The sequence below is a fragment of the Myxocyprinus asiaticus genome, chromosome 33 (assembly GCF_019703515.2).
Source record: "Myxocyprinus asiaticus isolate MX2 ecotype Aquarium Trade chromosome 33, UBuf_Myxa_2, whole genome shotgun sequence".
Classification (NCBI taxonomy): domain Eukaryota; kingdom Metazoa; phylum Chordata; class Actinopteri; order Cypriniformes; family Catostomidae; genus Myxocyprinus; species Myxocyprinus asiaticus.
This window is the reverse complement of record NC_059376.1, coordinates 39,494,710-39,513,531: the sequence shown is the minus strand read 5'-3', so window position 1 is coordinate 39,513,531 and position 18,822 is coordinate 39,494,710. Positions and strand designations below refer to the sequence as shown.

The 18,822-nt window shown below is 37.0% G+C and overlaps 1 protein-coding gene across 11 annotated transcripts in view; it reads right to left on the bottom strand.

Annotated features, from left to right (window-relative positions):
• LOC127423776 (glutamate receptor-interacting protein 2-like) overlaps positions 1-18,822 on the bottom strand; it is a 50,890-nt gene that overhangs the window by 31,174 nt on the left and 894 nt on the right. For 3 of the 11 annotated variants that reach the window (XR_007894372.1, XR_007894373.1, XR_007894374.1), the window contains exons 1-5: positions 16,707-18,267; positions 12,043-12,156; positions 6,244-6,324; positions 3,313-3,448; positions 85-230 (exon numbers count right to left, since the gene is read on the bottom strand). Coding sequence is in view for 7 of the 11 variants with exons in the window: in XM_051668334.1 (XP_051524294.1) it covers positions 85-230; positions 3,313-3,448; positions 6,244-6,324; positions 12,043-12,156; positions 16,707-16,869 (640 nt within the window). In the remaining 4 variants the exon portion in view is untranslated. Of the gene's footprint in view, positions 1-84; positions 231-3,312; positions 3,449-6,243; positions 6,325-9,154; positions 9,218-12,042; positions 12,157-13,073; positions 13,262-16,706; positions 18,268-18,822 lie in introns of those variants that run through there. The other 8 variants (XR_007894371.1, XM_051668339.1, XM_051668333.1 and 5 more) reach the window with 6 other exon arrangements.

Below are 18,822 nucleotides of genomic sequence, written 5' to 3'. Positions count from 1 at the left end.
AAAAGAAAAAGGACACAAGAGTGTAGATGTAGATGAAGGCAAATCTGAATCCTGGCTACGTGTCTTGTGTGTTTGTGTCCTTACCGAACGGAGGCAGCTCGTACTCCACCTCCAGCACCACACGCTCACCAATGTTCTTAAGCATGCTGATAATCTCATCGTGTCTGAGTTTGGACAGGTTTATACCGTTCACTGACTTGATGTAGTCTCCCACATTGAGCTGATCACTCCTGCCACAAACACACAGATGCAAACGAAAAAGATATATTCAAATTGAAAATAGGTTTAGGCAACCAATATTTAAAAAGAGTATATGTTTGCTTATTTTCTTTCATAGTAGCCTATATATATATTTTCGGTAACGCTTTACAATAAGGTTCCATTCGTTAACATTAGTTAATGCATTAGGTATCATGAACAAACAATGAATATTGTATTTTTTACAGCATTTATTAATCTTTGTTGATGTTAGGTAACAAAAATACAATTGTTCATTGTTAGTTCATGTTAGTTCAAAGTGCATTAACTAATGTTAACATATATAACTTTTTATTTTAAATTAGATTTTTTTCAATTGGATATACATAAACACGGGGCAGGTAGTGCAGGACAGAACATATACATATCTTCTGCAGAAAGAAATGCCTGCTTGTCGTCGTGCGGCATATCCCTGCAGTGTGTGTGGGCGTGTGTGTGTGTGTGTGTGTGTGTGTGTATTTCTGTGTGATGTCAGCAGAGCTGACTCCTCATGTACTGTTGTAGAAGCTAATTTAAGCCGCTGCTGTCACCCAGCACTGGGATTATGCCTGTAAGCATCACGTTAACTACGACTACATGCAAGAAACTGCACACACCCACAACCACAACGACAATGCACAAAAATAGTTCATTTACACATGAGAACATAACCAAAGGCAAAACCCAAACACATAATTTTGTGGTTTTGCATAATTATGCAAATGTTTTAAAAAGCATTAACATACACACTAATCTCACACACACCTCACACATTTAGACCTGGACTAGAGATTTCACTGTAATCTTCAAAATAACAATAACCCAAGATTGTATATACTTTTCCAAGGCAAAAAGAAATGGCACTCACAACCCATTTTACTTCCATAATGTGGTATATTTCATAGTGAAACAGGATATTAATCGTACATGTAGGGCAAATGTTGTGCGGGACTTGAAATTGATTTTGAAAAGTGGGCATTACATACCAGAAGGGAGCCTGAGAACATGGACTGGTGGCTTCATCAGAAGCATATACCATCGATTAAACACCTCGGAGCTAGGTATGGTGCATAAACTTCTCTACTCTACGCAGATGATATATTATTATTTGTCTCTGACCCTAGTAAGATCTACACCTAGCTTCCATAAAATTATTAATTCTTTCTCCAAATTTTCAGGATACAGGGTGAACTGGTCTAAATGGGAAGCTCTTGCTCTGACAGCGTATTGCCCTGCCACAGCTTTCCAACCTGGTGCCTTTCAATAGCCTAAGCAAGGCATTATGTATTTAGGCATTTTATTTAATTTATAATTATAATAATTAATTTTATTTATTTATCACACATTATACATTTGCACATATACAGTGAAATTCTTTTTTTTTCCACATATCCCAGCTAAGCTGGGGTCAGAGTGCAGAGTCAGCCATGTTATGGCACCCCTGGAGCAGATAGGGTCAAGGGCCCAACAGTGGCATCTTGGCAGTGCTGGGGCTTGAACCCCTGCCCTTCTGATCAGTAACCCAGAGCCTTAACCGCTGAGCCACCCAGCAAATTTGAGAGATTTAGTTAGAGTTCATTTTGACTTTTTGTTCTCATGTGATGTGGATAGGTGGGCTTCTGAAATGTAATTTGGGACGTTTACCATTCCAAATGAAGGACTTTGCTATGCTATCAAATTGCTTGAAATAAGAGAGAGGGACAAATATAGGGAGAGACTGAAGCAGGAAGTTGAATTATGGAATACAATTCATTTTAATAACATTAACCTTCCCAATCATTGATAAATGTAATGAAGCCCACCTGCCCACATCGCTCGAAAACCTTATTATTAAAGGCTCAAAATTAACTCTAACTAAATCACACAAATTTGCTGGGAATAAAATACCCAGATACTTAATTCCCTGTTTGGGCCACTGAAAGGCACCCGGCTGAAAAGCCATTACTGGGCAGTACGCTGTCAGTGCCAAAGCTTCGGATTTAGACCAATTAACTCTGTATCCCGAGAACTTAGAAAAGGAATTAATAATTCTGTGGAGGCAAGGCATAGATCTAGAAGGGTCAGAGACGAATAATAAAATATCATCTGCGTAAAGCAGAAGCTTATGCACCACACCTCCCGCCATCACCCCTGGAAAATCCTCCTCCTTTCTTTTCGCGGCTGCTAATGGTTCCAGGGCAAGACAGAACAATAATGTGGAAAGAGGGTAACCCTGCCTGGTGCCCCTATCCAGAGTAAAGTAATCTGAAATTAATCCATTGGTTTGTACCGCCACTACCGGATATCTATAAAGTAACTTAATCCATCCAATAAACATACTCCCAAACCCGTACATTTCCAAAATCTTAAAAAGATAATCCCATTTTCATAAGTTGTTTAAGAGTACATTTTGATGAATGATAATAAAGAAAAAAATTTCTTTAAAACAATATGCACTGATGAATTGTGCACAGTAAGACCAGAAAAATGTATTAAGAAAATAGGTACAATTTGATTTCATGCAAATGTTAGATGACCTGTCCGCAAACAACATTTGCAACTATGTATTCTCTCACTAACAAGCACATCAGTCATGCGGTTGCCTGCAGGTCAGCCCAACCATTCAGCTGTAATCTTCCTCATCTCTGTGTGTGTGTGTGCGTGCGTGTGTGTGACAGAGAGAGCGGGCGGTCAAGTTAGGACGGCATCAGCTCATCACACTTTCATAGGCTGATGTGAAGGAGCAGCCTACATCCTGAGGTTACACACATACGCACACACACACAGGAGCACAGATCCTGAGGTTAAAGAGCTGTGAGTAAACATGGCACAAAATGAAACACAAAGGCACCTACCAACACTACACACTCATTATCATAATACATCACTGGCGTTAAGCATACTGTATCTACATACTCGCCATGCTCAAATATTATCTCAATCTGACCGGCTTGTCAGCATAGATGAGCCCATTTAGAAAAATCACAAATGATATCTCAATATCTAAATTGTTTCTTCTATACAGCAATGAGATTAAATAAAGAGCAAATTGCTTAAAGGGATAGTTTCCTCCAAAATGTGTTCTCTGTTTCTCACCGGGTTGCGAGCCCTCCTGGTCTCAGGTTTGACACTCTTGGCTTGCCTTCCTTGTCACAGCCTCCGGAGATGGTTAGACCAAGACTGCTGCCCTCTTTTTTTATCAATTCAACTGTGGTGACACCTCTCTGCTCATCTATACACAAACACACACATGCATCAGCACACGGGTTTCACCTGTTAAATGTGGAACCACTTTTTACTGCAGTACTGTACATTTTTGAACTGGTTCAACTGATCAATTAAAAAGAGCAAATATGCTCACAAATTGAACATTGCTGTGGATTGTGAGCAAGTTTGACTCTACACAAGCTCTACACAAGCACAATTTCTAGCCGATAAAAGGTTTTAGATCAGACCATGATTACAAAATAGTACATTCACTATAGATATGTCCATGCTTTTTCCATGACGTTTAAGATTTTATTAATTTCCATGACATTTCCAGGGCTGAAAAAAAAAAAAAAAAAAATCCCTAATATTTCCAGGTTTTTCAAAATACACTCCACAGTATATTTTTAGTTCTAATAAAAGTTCCACACAAAAGCAACATTTAAAGCATTTTGATAACATTTTATGTTGACATGCACCACCACTACTCTCATTGTTGACAAATTTGATGTTTTATAAAAAAGATAAATGTGAATTAAGGTAAATTACACTGAACTTCTTGTTACATACTATTTCTGTGTACTAAACAGTGTGGGAAATCTGGAGGAAAATTTTAGAGCCTTAAAATAATTAAAAAAAATATTTTCTATTTTTCATTTATATAAATATTGAAACAAAACCTCTCTTTCCCAAACTGTAGGATATTACAGTATGCACAACCAATCTTAAAATGTATTTCTTAGTTGCAAATTATTTCCTAAATGACCACATTTATTCATCTATAAAATACTGAACATAATATATTCTTCTTTTCCACTCCTAAAGATACTCAGGGACCCCATTACAGTAACTGAGATTTTGCACCATGTACCTTTGTATCCTTATGAACAAATGAAAAACACATTATTCCATAACTATACACAGTTCAAGTAATGAAATCGAAAACCGAAAACGAACTGAATTTTTTGAAGAACATAACTGAAAGCTGGAACAAAATCCCTTTCAATTGTTCCAGAGTGAAAAGATATTTTTTTTATGCTTTTAACCAGTTAACAACCAATTAATTTTGTTCCGATAGTTTTTCATAAAGCCAAAGGGTTTATCACAGTAAATCTTCAGAATTACACCACTTCCTGTTGCCCGAAGAAATGAGGCTTCTCTCTTTGTAGTAGAAATAAGCATGCACTTCGATTCTGAAGGAAACTGCTAGTTTAAAAACCAATGTAAAACAAAACTAATAATCCGGTCCTCAAAAGGTGACGTGTAGTCCGAACGCGATCACGCAGTATGCACGTGCATGCAGGAGAGAGAGAGAGAGATTAATTTATTTTAGGTGGCCAAATGAATATTTGAAATATTTAAAATTATTTTTGGGGATATATTTAGTAATAAGCATACATTTATTGAAAAGACGTTACTTTATAAAGGCTGCTGTATACAGTACTAAGCTTGTTATGATTTCTGTCCGGAAAATTCCCCTACATGGGAAAGAAAATTAATCGACAGGTGGTTTGATTCTAATGAGAGATCTGGAAACACTGCAACTGGTATATCGCCCACCCTTAGTGCAGAGTAGTGTCATTTTAAAAAGAATGTTATTAACTGTTCTTTAATTTTGTTGTAACCAGTTACCATTTTGCAAGGAGGCTGTAAAATGCCGGAACCGAAACGAAAAAAATACTGTTTCTGCTTAGAACGAAGTGAAATTAAATATTTTTAGTTTTTAGTCCCTGATAGACAATATACCATCCAAAGTGTGTCCTCCCTGCAGTCTTTCAAAAATAGCAGCTGTAAATCGCCATTTGATAGAGAATGTTAGTGTGATACATCACTTTAACTGACATGATTCCTCATAAGCCCAAGGGAGAAGAAGAAGAAAAGAACAGAAAGAGCGATTGAGGGGGGTACAGCAGCAGTCCAAAGAAATCAAATATCAGCATTATCACAGAAGAACAGTCTCTTTACCTTAAGGTACAAGACACTGTGTGTGTGTTTGTCAGTTGCGGCACACACAACTCTATAAGAGAGTCTTAAAGGGATAGTTCAGCCAAAAAGTTTTACTTACTCTTATATCACTCAAAACCATAGACTTTTTCCGTGGAATGCAAAAGGAGACATTTTGAAGAATCAACTGGTTGCTCCTTTTTCATGCATTTACTATACAATGAATGGAGACTGGAGCTTTCAAGCTTCAGAAAAGGACAAAAATCATTATAAAGTGGTCTATACCAGTGGTTTTCAACCTTTTTGACTCCAAGGCCCCCCACTGTCCAAGACAATATCTGAAGGCCCCCTCGACCGAAACTATGTGTCTGATTAATATAATTAATCGTGGATAATTTTTTTATTCTAGAAGTTTCAGAAAGAGTCGGTTTATAATTTGTATGTATACATCTTAAAGTATTTTTTAGCATTTTAATTAAGTAGGATTATTTTAATTATATAAATATTTCTTATTTTAAATACATTTTAAGTCATCTTGAAGCCCCCTTGGAAGTGTGCTGTGGCCCCCTAGTGGGTCCTGGCCCCCTGGTTGAGAACCACTGGTCTATAAGACTCATTGGCTTCTGAATCCATTCGATAGCTTTGGATGAGGAACAGATCGAAATTTAAGTTATGTTCCACAGAAGAAAGAAATTCATACAGGCTTAGATCTTCATGAGGGTAAATAAATGTGGACAGCATATTCATTTTTGGGTGAACTTTTCCTTTAATGTAAGAGCAACAGAATACGCATCTGATACTGAACAGGAATTTCTTCTGAAACAGCAGGAAGTTATCTGCAGGTTTTAAGCTTTGTGGTTTTGGATGGCAACCTACCAGCAAGACTGCACCTCTTGGTGAGACCGCTGCTGTCACTGGCAGCTGAGTCTTTGTTTCCCTTTGTGTACGGGACATCATCTGAAAAATAATGGAAAAGACTAAATAGAATATGCTCTTTAGATAGCTCACGCCAAGCAGCCTTATAGGTTAAAAATTCATTTTTACTGAATAACCCCTTGTCAGGCTAGGACTGATCCTTTTTTATGATATTTAGAATTTAATGACTCCAAATTCAACTCCAAGTAATTTTGATAGAATGGAACCTCTATTTGGCTTACTACCAAGAACAAACAGAATTTATTAAGCAACGTAAATTAAGAAAAATAGCCATACAATGACAGCATCTTTGAAGTCAACAATTTAATTCAACACATTTTACTTCTGTAATCTGATGTATTTCCCAGTGATACACTATATTAAAAGGGAAAAATATGGAGGACGGGACTTAATTTTATCTATTGAGAATAGATTGGAGGTCAGAGGTTGAAACAGTATAAGTGGGATTGGTGACATCATCCGTGAAAGGAAAGTCGCCTCTGAAATGACTCCTTTTCGACAGACAACATATATTGGATAATGTTAACTAATAGTACTCCAAAATCAACCATAAAACTTGCATTCAGGTCTGACTCCATTCTGGTATGGAACACCCTCTTTTCATGATCCAATTAATTCCTGATGGATAAAATCAAGTAGCACCCTACATTTTTTTCTCATTGAATACCCTATTTCACTCTGAAATATGCTATATTATGTAAATAAAATAGGTTTCAAATGGAGTTTCATGTTCACTTTAAGTTACAGGGACAGTCCCCACAGTAGCTATCTAAGAACAATGGTGAACCTCAAGGCTCGTCCCTTGGTGGGGTTTGAATCTAGAACCCTTCAGTTTCTAGTTAAGATCTTTAAACACTAGGCTATACAACTCCCAAATGTCTGATAATATACATCCGAATTGTTCTCTCCATTGCAGGCTAACCCTAGAGTTAGTTTAGGCATATGAATTGTACCAGCTAATGAAGACGTACAGTATATGTACCTGTCTTTATATCCCCATCAGCCCCAACACACATAATCCATGAGACATACTGTAGATACCCTTAACATATTCTTTATACTAAAAGGAATAAAAACAAGATTTAGACACAAATTTGTTTGTAACATTTGTAATTTCTAAGTACCAACAACTCAAATAAAGTAAGGCCAACAAAACCTATTTCAGCCCATTCTGAGTATTAACAGCCAATTAACATCCTTTTGGTCAGTAAAGATGGTTCAGCTGCTCTGTAGGCCAAAAGGCTAAATAAATCATTAGCCTACCAGACAATTTGTTTTAGAAGTCAAAGGGTCACAGCATCACACCAATGCTTTTAAGACCTTGCAATGATCAACACCATTAAAATAATATACTTTATGTTATGAATCTTTAAAAGTGGCGTTTTCTGTATGGCACAAGCACGAAAAACAGACACATACAGCGATGTCTCTGAAAGACAGAGCCAAGTAAAATTGTCATAATGGACCGTGATATCTCGTTTTCTAAGTCTATTTTCTCTTAAACTAATTTGGAGCAAACCACTCCAGTGGCCCTGGTTGTGTTGACACCAATCCTGATGTAGGTTAAAGAGATGAAGTTCTAACAATGCAAATGGAAGCTCAGGGCCTATTTTCAGAGCTGGGCTTTTATTTATAGTAGCCCCAGTTGTCATCACTTTCTCAGCTCTAAACACTGAACAGGCTTTTCCATTAAAACTTCTTTTTTAATATAGAATGGCAGATCTATTTTGAAAAATACAACATATAAATGTTTTGTTTTAAAGAAAAAGTGTAGAGTATGAGCAAGAGGTTTTCTTTATATTATGTTCATACGTTTTTTATTGTATTTATCTGTATCCTGTGTTTAAGGCAAAAACATTTAAAACTTGACCGTACACAAAAAGTACCATGGGAAGTCCATGTTTTTTGGACCGTATCATGGTAGTACCATGCTATTCAATGAAGTACCTTGGAGTGCCATGGTAATACCATGTTTTTGTCATGTACAATGGCAATACTAACATTTTTTTGGACATGGTACCATAAAAATACCATGTTTTTTGGACTGTACCATGGTAGTACCACAGTTTTTATTGAAGTACCATGGTAATACTGTGTTTTGGACATGTACCATGACAATAGAAATATTTTTTGGACATTGTACCAAGAAAATACAATTTTATGTTAGGATTGTACCATTGTAACACATGCTGATTTATGTAATACATTGGCAATACCAATGTATTTGGACATGGTACCAGAAAAAATACCATGTTTTTGGACTGTACCATGGTAGTACCATGGTATTCATTGAAATACCTTAGGGTACTATGGTAATACCATGTTTTGGACATATACCATGGTAATACCAACGTTGTTTTAGACATGGTACCATGAAAATACCATGCTTTTTGGACTGCAACATGGTAGTCCCATGTATCGTTGAAGTATCTTGGAGTACAGTGGTAATGCCATTGTGTTGCAGACATGTTTCATAGCAATACCAATAAAGAAGTACCATGATTTTTTATCCATGTATCATGGTAGTACTATGTTTTTTTAACAAATACCATGTTAGTACCTTGTTATTTTTTGAAGAACCTTAAAATACCATGTAAATACCATGGTAAATGAACCTGGTAATCATTGAGTACCATGGAATATATCAAAGTACCATAGGACTGCCATCTGAAACCATGGTAGCACTACCACCACAGTAATTTTTTGTTAGGGTAATTTTGATACTTGAAACTTATTTCACATCTGGGTTTGAAAACTGTACATCTCAAAAGGAATTGCATTACTGGATGTCTGTACTGTATATAAAGACAATGGATAAAGAAATAGATGGATTGAGAAGATTGTGACTCACCACTGTTGTTGCGACCCTCCCTTCTCAAGCCACACAACATTTTGGGAATGTCACGACTCCATTCTGTAACACACCAGTTTGAGAACCAAATACAATTTTACCAAACCGTAAGGCAACCTTACTGCATCACCCAACTGGAAAATAACATGTTAACCTAATTATGCCAGAGAGTATGTCCATAACTCAAGTTAAGACTCTTTGAAGCTGCTTTTGAAAGAAAACGTGATAAATCTTCTAGTCAAGGGAAGGCAACAAGACTAGATGTATCCATTCATTGTTGAAGAAACAGAATCCAAGAATTCAGACACTACAAATTGCCAGTCCACTCAGAACTCCTGTGTTATTTAATCCATACAGGCAGACTCTATACAAAACATTCAGAGTTCCACATTTTCCAAGACTTAAACATCAACTGATTCATTACTGCAGGGTCACGTGTCTGAGTGTAAGAGTGAATGTATGCATGAATGAATGAAAAAGTATCTTGCAGAAATGGATTTAGATTTTTCCTGAGATATTTCACTTTGTCACTCCATTTCGTCCCTTCTAAACACCATAACGTGGTCCCCTTTGCCTTCAAATGTCAACTGTCAATCAACACATGCAAGTAGTCTCCAGTCAATCATCCATTTAACAAATCTTCTCTGCTCAGTCAGATTCAGTCCTGTGTTTGCAGCATGAGTCGAAGCAGATGGTAGTTTATCCAGCTATGACTGCGCTGCGGTATGGGAATGTAGCAGAACGCTTCAGTGCTTTGCAGAGAGCCACCTCGGAAAGCAAAGCGACAGATCAGACTGTCTCCTTTTCTCCTCCTTTCCAACGCTCCTCCCTCACTTCTTGCAATTCACACATGTTCTTCCTTTCTACCCTGGCCTATTAATCATCTCTGTTCACACACACACGAACACACACACAGTCTTACACTCACTGTCAGTGAGTATCCTTCTACCGGCAAGATAATGTAGACACATAATAGCGTTGTATTAAACACACACACCCTCACTCTCTCAAGCCCCACGTGTCTCATGCACAAACACTCCCCCCTCATGCTCTCTTTCTCTCACAAGTGCCCCTTCTCCCTTCATTTAGCAGTCAAGCATCCTGCATGAAACAGACCATGGTAATATAGTTTAATTGTCATTGCTGTTAAAATAAAACTGGTAACTTGATATTAGCTACCAGTGTGATCAATAAAGAAATAAAACAAAATGATGTATAGTGATGGTAACAGATGGTAATATGGTACTTTGATAGATACTGTAATAGGGTGCTGAATGTTTCACATATTCAAGTTTATCATGGTATTCCAAGGTACATCAAAGAATCCTATAGCACTATATGTCCAACCTTGGTACTTTCTGCCACTATTTTGCTAGTGCACTGTTATAAAAATGTACAGTGGCAGTAGGGATACCATGGTACAGTGATAGTATCAAATGGTAATGCCATGCTACTTTAATACAGTATACAATGATACCTAATAATTACCATATTTATACACCATCGTATTTACTAGAAATGCACCAATGTATTGGCCTATAAAAGCAATTATCTGCACTGATGTTTATGGCAAACAGTAATTAAAATAAAAAGTAATTATCTGCATATTCATGTACTATCGTATTTACTTGAGATACACAGATGTATTGGCCAAACATGTTATGAAGTGGGGGGGTCTTGGATTTTTTTTTCCTCCCGGCTGGGGGTTGGGGAGGGTTGATGGTTTGGTGTTCAGTGGACTGGAGGACACAGACCCTAAGTAACTGTTTTTGGTAACTTAGGCAACAAAATATATTTATAAATACTTATTATGATAAATAAATAACTACAATATAATATATTTTTAGGAATTTCCCATTAAGCACAACTTGTGAATGAAGGAAAACAATGTCAGCGGAAATGGAAAAATTATGCAGAATTTTGTTTTATGCAGTTTTGGAGAAAAAAGTTTAATAAAATAATGGGAAGATGACAGGAAAAAAGACCCCGTCATCTTGTTCTACGCCTTTGTGAGAACATTAAGAATACTCGTTTTTTTACTGTTTTGCACTTACATCTCTATGCTCTTTGTGTACTTTTGCACAAGAGACACATTTACATTTGAGACATTTTAATAACAACAGAATTTCTTTCATTTTCGGGACCAGCGTTGTCTCGCACATCCCACAAATGTCTTGACTGTTTCTAAAAACCTTAAACTGTTTAGATGCTGCTGACCGAAGTAGGCCTACCACTTGGCTGGTGTTCATGTTTCACAATGTTTCACGATGTTGCTTCGATGATTATTAAATTCCACCATACAAAGTGCAAAGAACTACAAGCCTGCTTCGATTGCACGGATTGGAGTGTTTTTGAGGCTGCAGCCACAGACCTGGACGAGCTCACAGATACTGTTATCAGTTTCTGTGAGGATATGTGCATTCCTACTAGGACTTATTTAAAGTTCAACAACGACAAACCGTGGTTTACAGCAGAGCTCAGGCAGCTTCGTCAGGCCATAGAGGCCAGGAACACACTGAATAAGGAAATCAGAGTGGCTTAAAGAAGATACTCTGAGAAGCTGAAAAACAAGTTTTCAGCTAACAACCCTGCATCAGTGTGGAGTGGCATGAAACAACTCACAAATTACAGGACTCCTATCCCCAACCCTGTGGTGGACCAACAACTGGCTGACAACCTGGATGTGTTCTACTGCAGATTTGATAGACCCAATCTCACACCCCACACCCACTCTGACCTTCACTTCACACAAACACCAACACCTCCTGCAACCCCCTTCCTCCCCCCTCCTGCTACTCAATCTTCACTTAAGATCTGTGAAGATGATGTGAGCCACGTCTTTCGGAAACAAAAGATGAGGAAAGCTTCAGGCCCAGATGGCGTCTCACCAGCGTGTCTTCGATCCTGTGCTAACCAGCTGGCCCCCATCTTCACACAGATCTTCAATAGATCACTGGAGCAGTGTGAAGTCCCATGCTGCTTCAAATGCTCAATCATTATTCCTGTCCCAAAGAAACCAAAAATCACAGGACTTAATGACTACAGACCTGTCGCCCTGACGTCTGTGGTCATGAAATCATGGGTGGTTTACGAGGACATTTGTTTAGGTTACAAACTGGTAATTACAAGGGTATTATGTTATAAATGTGGTTTATGACTCCATAATTCAAATAGCTTAAAGAAATCATACTAAACAATGTCTTTTTGAAAATGTAAAAATGCAGAATGCTTTTTAGTGAGGGTTAGGTTTAGGACTGTCCTCCTCCAAAAAATGACCCCATTTATTGTGCAAGCAGCTTATTACGACCTATAGATACGTTTAAAAGTTAAGCGAACTCTGGCGGTCGTATAAATAACAACAGTGTCGTGTCTCGGTTGTCTCGTCATCAAATGACCTTTGACCTTCGTTATCATTCAAAATGTGATGAGCCAAGGGAGGGAGGAGTGGCCCAGACATTTCACTGAATGTCATAGCCAAGGTAAGTATATGTGTATTTTTTTTTTATTGATTTTTCTTTTTTTTTTTTTTAAGTAATCATGCTGATTGTCTGCAATTCAAGTGTAACTAAGTTAGTTCAGTTTTAGTTACAAATCAGTTGTGAATGCCACTGAAGGAATGTGATTTTACCTATCAATAAGTTGCTAGCTCAAATGCAAACATTCCAGCTAGGTAGTTCATGCACTTTATAATGCAATATCCCTTCATCTGAAATAACTGGATACCTGACAATTTAGGGGGACTTGCTCAAAACAAATTTCATTTCTCTTAGAAAAGACTACTGTCTTTATTGTCCCTGTTGGTAGCAGAAGTACATAGATAAAAATGAATGACAAATAAATAGTGATTAAATTTAGCTAACGAGACCGAGACATGATATGACCTTTAAACTAAATTCTGTGACTAATCAGATTCTCTGACCTGAATAGCAATTTCTGTCATATTGCCACAGGAAACGATGTTATCCTACTGTATCCGAAGTGGTGGTGGCGTAGTGGGCTAAAGCACATAACTGGTAATCAGAAGGTTGCTGGTTCAATCCCCACAGCCATCACCATTGTGTCCTTGAGCAAGGCACTTAACTCCAGGTTGCTCCAGGGGGATTGTCCCTGTAATAAGTGCACTGTAAGTCACTTTGGATAAAAGCATCTGCCAAATGCATAAATGTAAATGTATCCCAAACTGTATCTTGATAAGTGTTACCAAAAATGTTGCCTCTTTACTGTTAAGGTTGAGTCACAACTTTTGATAGATGATCTAATCAGAATATTATCGGGTCACAGTAGTTTTACAGCTATCAACATTACTTAAATTCAGCTTAAATTCTGTGAAGCCACCACTTCTAGTTAAAAGGAGTACAGAACGTTAAAGAATGTTTAAAACCATTGCAGGTGCAATATTGGTGAGATTTGCAATCGGTTGTCAGAATCAGGTTCATTCCCTGTTATTGCTGATTTAAGATTATTGCCACACAGAACATGCATGATCCCCATTAGTGCTTTCAGATTTATAGGCACAAGTGACCAGGGACCAGTCTGTGACCAATTCTAACCTGTTAGTACAGAGTCCTGGTTGTTCTGATTAGTGTACTCTCAGAGCTTTTGTAGGCACACAGCTTATTCCTCTTTGACCGTTGTGGTAATTTACTCTGAATTTAGCTAAATGATTATTTCAGCAACAAGTTAAATACAGGGTTGTTCAACTAATCCTAGCTCATCTATTTTTTTATTTTTCAGGTCTTTGAACATCAGACCACCTTTCTATTATCATTGACATATTTTAAATCCAACGGTTCTTTTAAGAGCCAGTTTCTTATTCCTTCTCTCTGTCACACTCATTTCCTTGTCACTCATAGTTTTTGCTTTATATTTCTATGTACTTTGACTTTATCCTTTCATTCATTCTCTCTTTTAAAAAACATCTAAAAATGGCATCTGAGTAGTGCAGACAATTTAAGGAATGTCTGGAAGCGGGGGAAACCATGGCAGATGAGTTGGAAACAAAAAAGTTAAATTTTTCATACACTATTTCTCTATTATTGCATTTACCTAAATTTATAAGAAAACACCTCCACAGACATCTGAAAAGGAGGTTTGCGCCCCAGTAAAGCCAAATATATCATCTTAGTTTTTACTTTTAGCCTTCAAAGAAAAGAAAGCAAAAGGGAACTGAAGACTCCAATGTTTCCTGGAGGAAGAGGGACCAGGATGGGAACATCCTACCACAACATGTTAGGAAGAATCGATCTGGTCAGTAAAATATAATACAGTTATATTGTTGTTCACAAGTTTTAATGCTATTGGTCAGCAGTAATTTTTCCTACATCATTATATTTTGTGTTCACAGTTAAACCTGCCGGCAGTAGGGAGCTCTCAGAAGTTGAGGAGTTGCAGACAAATGAAATTCCACAAGAGGTCCCAAGTCTTGGTACGCATATTGAATTCTGACAGCCTTTATCTTTCAGTTTAAAAATGTCAAATATAGGCAACTGATGCATATGCAGTGACAAAGCCATGTAGGAAATGACGTATTTGTTTTATTTAAATACATTAGTGTAACTGTCTTTTACATTATTTTTTATATTTTATTAGTTTAGATCAACACCATCAGAGACTAAGAAATCTGCTGTGTTCTGTCACTGTCCCTGCATCAGCGGAAGTGGAGGAGACACCCACCATGTCTGCATGGACCAGAAGACAGTCCATCTGTGAAAAAAAATTCAGGTCTGCAATGCCAGAGCTCTTAAATTGCAAGTTGGCCGCAGAGACTGTAAAATAGCATTGCTGTCAACAACGTCAAACAGTTGATGCTGTTGTCCGGTGTCTAGACTGTGTTCCCTCAGGAAGTCAGTTTCTCTGTTCAGCATGTGACTCAATCATCCACAGAAAAAATGTCTTCCATCACAGAGAAGACATGATTGATGTTTTTTTAAACCAATTCCACCCACATCCTCTACATGTACAGTGGTACAATATAAGCTATGTCTGCAGTTTGCTTCAACTGTTTTTTATTTTTTATTTTATTTGACTCTATGTTGACTAAATGTCTAGACATTACTGATATTACTTTCTGAAATGTTCTTTACTGCAGTGTGTCTGCTTCCGATTCCTCCACCAATACAAATCTGCTCCTGTGGTCCAAACCAAGACTTCACCATTATCCCAGGAAAGCAGACTGTCTTGGTGACTTTCTGGGGTATGTTGTCACTTCATTCTACTTTTTTATTTCCCACCAGGAGGCGACGTGAGGTCAAGCATAATAATGGCTTACTGTTATCCTTTTGTCTTGTGCTGTACAGATACTAGTCAAATAGTAATTACATGTTTGTTTTCAGGTCCATACAACCTGTGCCTGCCTGCTATGTGCTGTCCACTTTGTTCTTGTAAATGGACTCCTGGGATTAGTGATTGCTTGGATACAAATATTGGCCAGCAACCACCAGCTGCCAAATGCTGTTCAAGTTTGATGTGTTCACATCATTTGAGCAGATGAAGTAGGCTAGCCCAGCTTTATCCCAACAAGCATTTCTTAAAATGCTTGAACATCGATCCCTTTGCACAGGACGGGTAAGAACTCTCTTTTCATTTGCAATATATTTGAATTCCAAACAACAAAATCTTTCATTAACCAAAATAATACAATCCTTCTTTCCAGACGGGTAGTATTTGTGGCGATACCTTCCACAGAGTCTTTTGAGTGTTTGGCTTCTGCAATTTTAAGAAAGAAGATCTGTGCCTGGGATAGCCGCACCAACATGTGTGTGTGTGTGTGTAATGGTAATGGTGTGTGATGTAATGACGAGTCCTATGTTTTTTAATTAAATTCTTACATTTTAACCGATTTTATAATTATATTAGCATTTGATAATGGCAGTAGAGCAACTCTCAGATAATAAAATAGCAAATATTTAAATATTAAGTTAATTACTGAAATGAAATATTCTGAAAGGAAAATTAGTTTCTGATAATTTCTTGTTTCTGATAATATGACAAAGTCCTTATTTTCACACAAACGTACTAATTTAGAGGGAAAGTAAAAGTCTTGGTGTAGGGGCAAGCCCAAAATAGAGAAATTGTGGCAAATTGATGATTTTGATACTCTACAAAAAAATAAAATAAATAAATAAACACACACACTAGACATACACTGAACATGTCATGTGTTCCCTTGGCACTTGGTACTAACAGGACATACAAGCTCATCATCTGTGTTTTGCAAAAGAATGGGTGATTATTTCTAAATCCAGGTTTTAAAAATGTTATTTGAAACTATACTGCCCCAATGTGTCTAGAAGCCAGCTCTGCAGGTCACCTTAACTGATACATTTATTAAGCTTGTATGCATTTCTGAAGCTCAAACACATACACCATTTAAAGAAAACACAATAAAACACATTAAAAATATTGCACATACACATAATCACTTAGCCACTCCTAAAGTGTACCACAATTATGTTACATAAAATCCACCCTTTACCCCTGCACAAAAAACACACCCACACATACAGTATATAAATGCAAAGGCCCCACTCCCTGTGCACACACTATCTCTTACCTTTAACCCGTCCTCGGATCACTCCCATCCGACATCGCAGAGAAAAAGAGAACATCCTTCTTTTCCCTTTCACTCCTCCAGTCAGTCCTTTCTTCACAGCCCCCCGAGCAGAGACCCCGTCCGGGAGTAGTTTAGGATTTAGTGTACAATTTACACGCCACATGGCTCCTCTTTTGGGCTATATAATGTGAATCCTCTATTTAGTCTTTGCTTTGCGTTTCGAAATAAAACCACGGTCACTTCCTCACTCTATAATTCTCTTCCTTTTTATCCTCCTCCTTATTCTCTACATCTCTCTTAATCCCAGCGGAGCTGTCTGTCCATTCTTTGTTGGAAATACTGCGGCTTAATCAGATTTGAGAGTTTTACTAAGAATGAAACACCTTTGACCCTCTTCATATTCATGTCATGCAAACCTGGGAATGACTTCATCACAAATGCAGTTAAATACATCGGGCAGGGCAGGTGTGTGTGTGTGTTGGCTGCTCATGGATGGGACAGATGGACTGATGCTGCATGCTACAGAGACACAGGCTGCCTGAACTGCAGGAGAAGATTCATCCTGAGACATCACACTAACAAAAAATACTATGGTAATACCACATTATTTTGGACATGCATTATGGCAATACCATGTTTTTGGACATGTCATGGTATTCTGTAATGTAAATAACATGGTACATCATAAATATAGTAGGATATTGGCAGCAACTGTACAATTATTTTTCATTTTCCATCATAACTTCAAATCTATCTGCCATCTGTAGGTGTAAGCAAAACGGCAGTACTAATAGCATTAACTATTTACATTAAGAAAGACTTTATCATAAAATTGAATTGAACAAGTCAGAATTTTACAAGGTTCAATGATGTGACACTCATATTTTTGTCCAGATCTATTAAATTATTCAATAAATAAATAAAAAAACTTGAATATACCTCTTCTATGATGAGCATATTTTCAATTTCTGAGTTCAAAGTAATTTTGATATTTTTTTCTGGGGCTTAAACGGGTCATGACATGTTTTTTTTTTTATTATTTTAATATGTTCCTTGAGGTTCACTTATAATAGTAGTAAAGTAAAAAAAAACTTCATATATTTGTAAACATGATCATTTTCAACCCCCATTATGACCCTCTGTTAGAAACGCTCAGTTTTGGTGCTGCTTCTCCTTTATGACTTGACAGTAAACACCCACTATTGTGATTGGCTCTCTGTTCTTGACTGACCTGCTCTCTCCTTGTAATCTTACTGCTCACCGCTACTGGGCAGGGCTACGGAGATGATAAAGTAAAGTAGGGATTGATATGTTATTATGAAGGCGGTCAGAGGCAAATGTCTAAGGAAGAAGAGAACGAGTCATTTTGGCAGCTTGGTTTCAACAAATGCTCTTTTTGCAATGAGGAGGAAGCTTTGAGTTCTGAAACTTACAGTATGTTTTGATAGTACAATGAGGTCTTACATGTGAAAAGATCACAGAAAATTTGATTCCTCATGCCATGGCCCCTTTAAAGTAAAAATTGTCATGTGGTGTAACTATCCAGAGTCTCATTAAAAGCAAAAAATTATATATATATATATATATATATATATATATATATATATATATATATATATATATATATATATATATATAAATTGGCATGAGTAAAGCAGAATTATATTTTATTATTCTTTCTTAAAAAGCAGTGAAACAACTGTTTTCATATGTGATTAGTATTTGAAAAATTTGTGTCAGCCAAATCAAAGTCATGTGGTGTAACTAACATGTAGGTAGCTATTTTGTTGTTAATGCTGACAAAAAAACAGAAAACAGACAGGACTCCTTTAGACCCTCAAGACTAAGTATGAAGTTTTAAAAATATTTCCGATGTTTTGACATTATAATGAAATGGCACATTTTGTGGCCATCATGTGGTGTAACATGAAAAACACTTCTTGATATTCTTCACTTAAAAAAAATCATGATATATGTAAAAAAAAAATTAAAAAAATAATTACCTTGAAAAATATGTTTGAAAACTTTCCTGAAATTAATGATTAAATGGACTGTTCACCCAAAAATGAAAATTCTCTCATCATTTACTCACCCTCATGTCATCCCAGATGTGTAT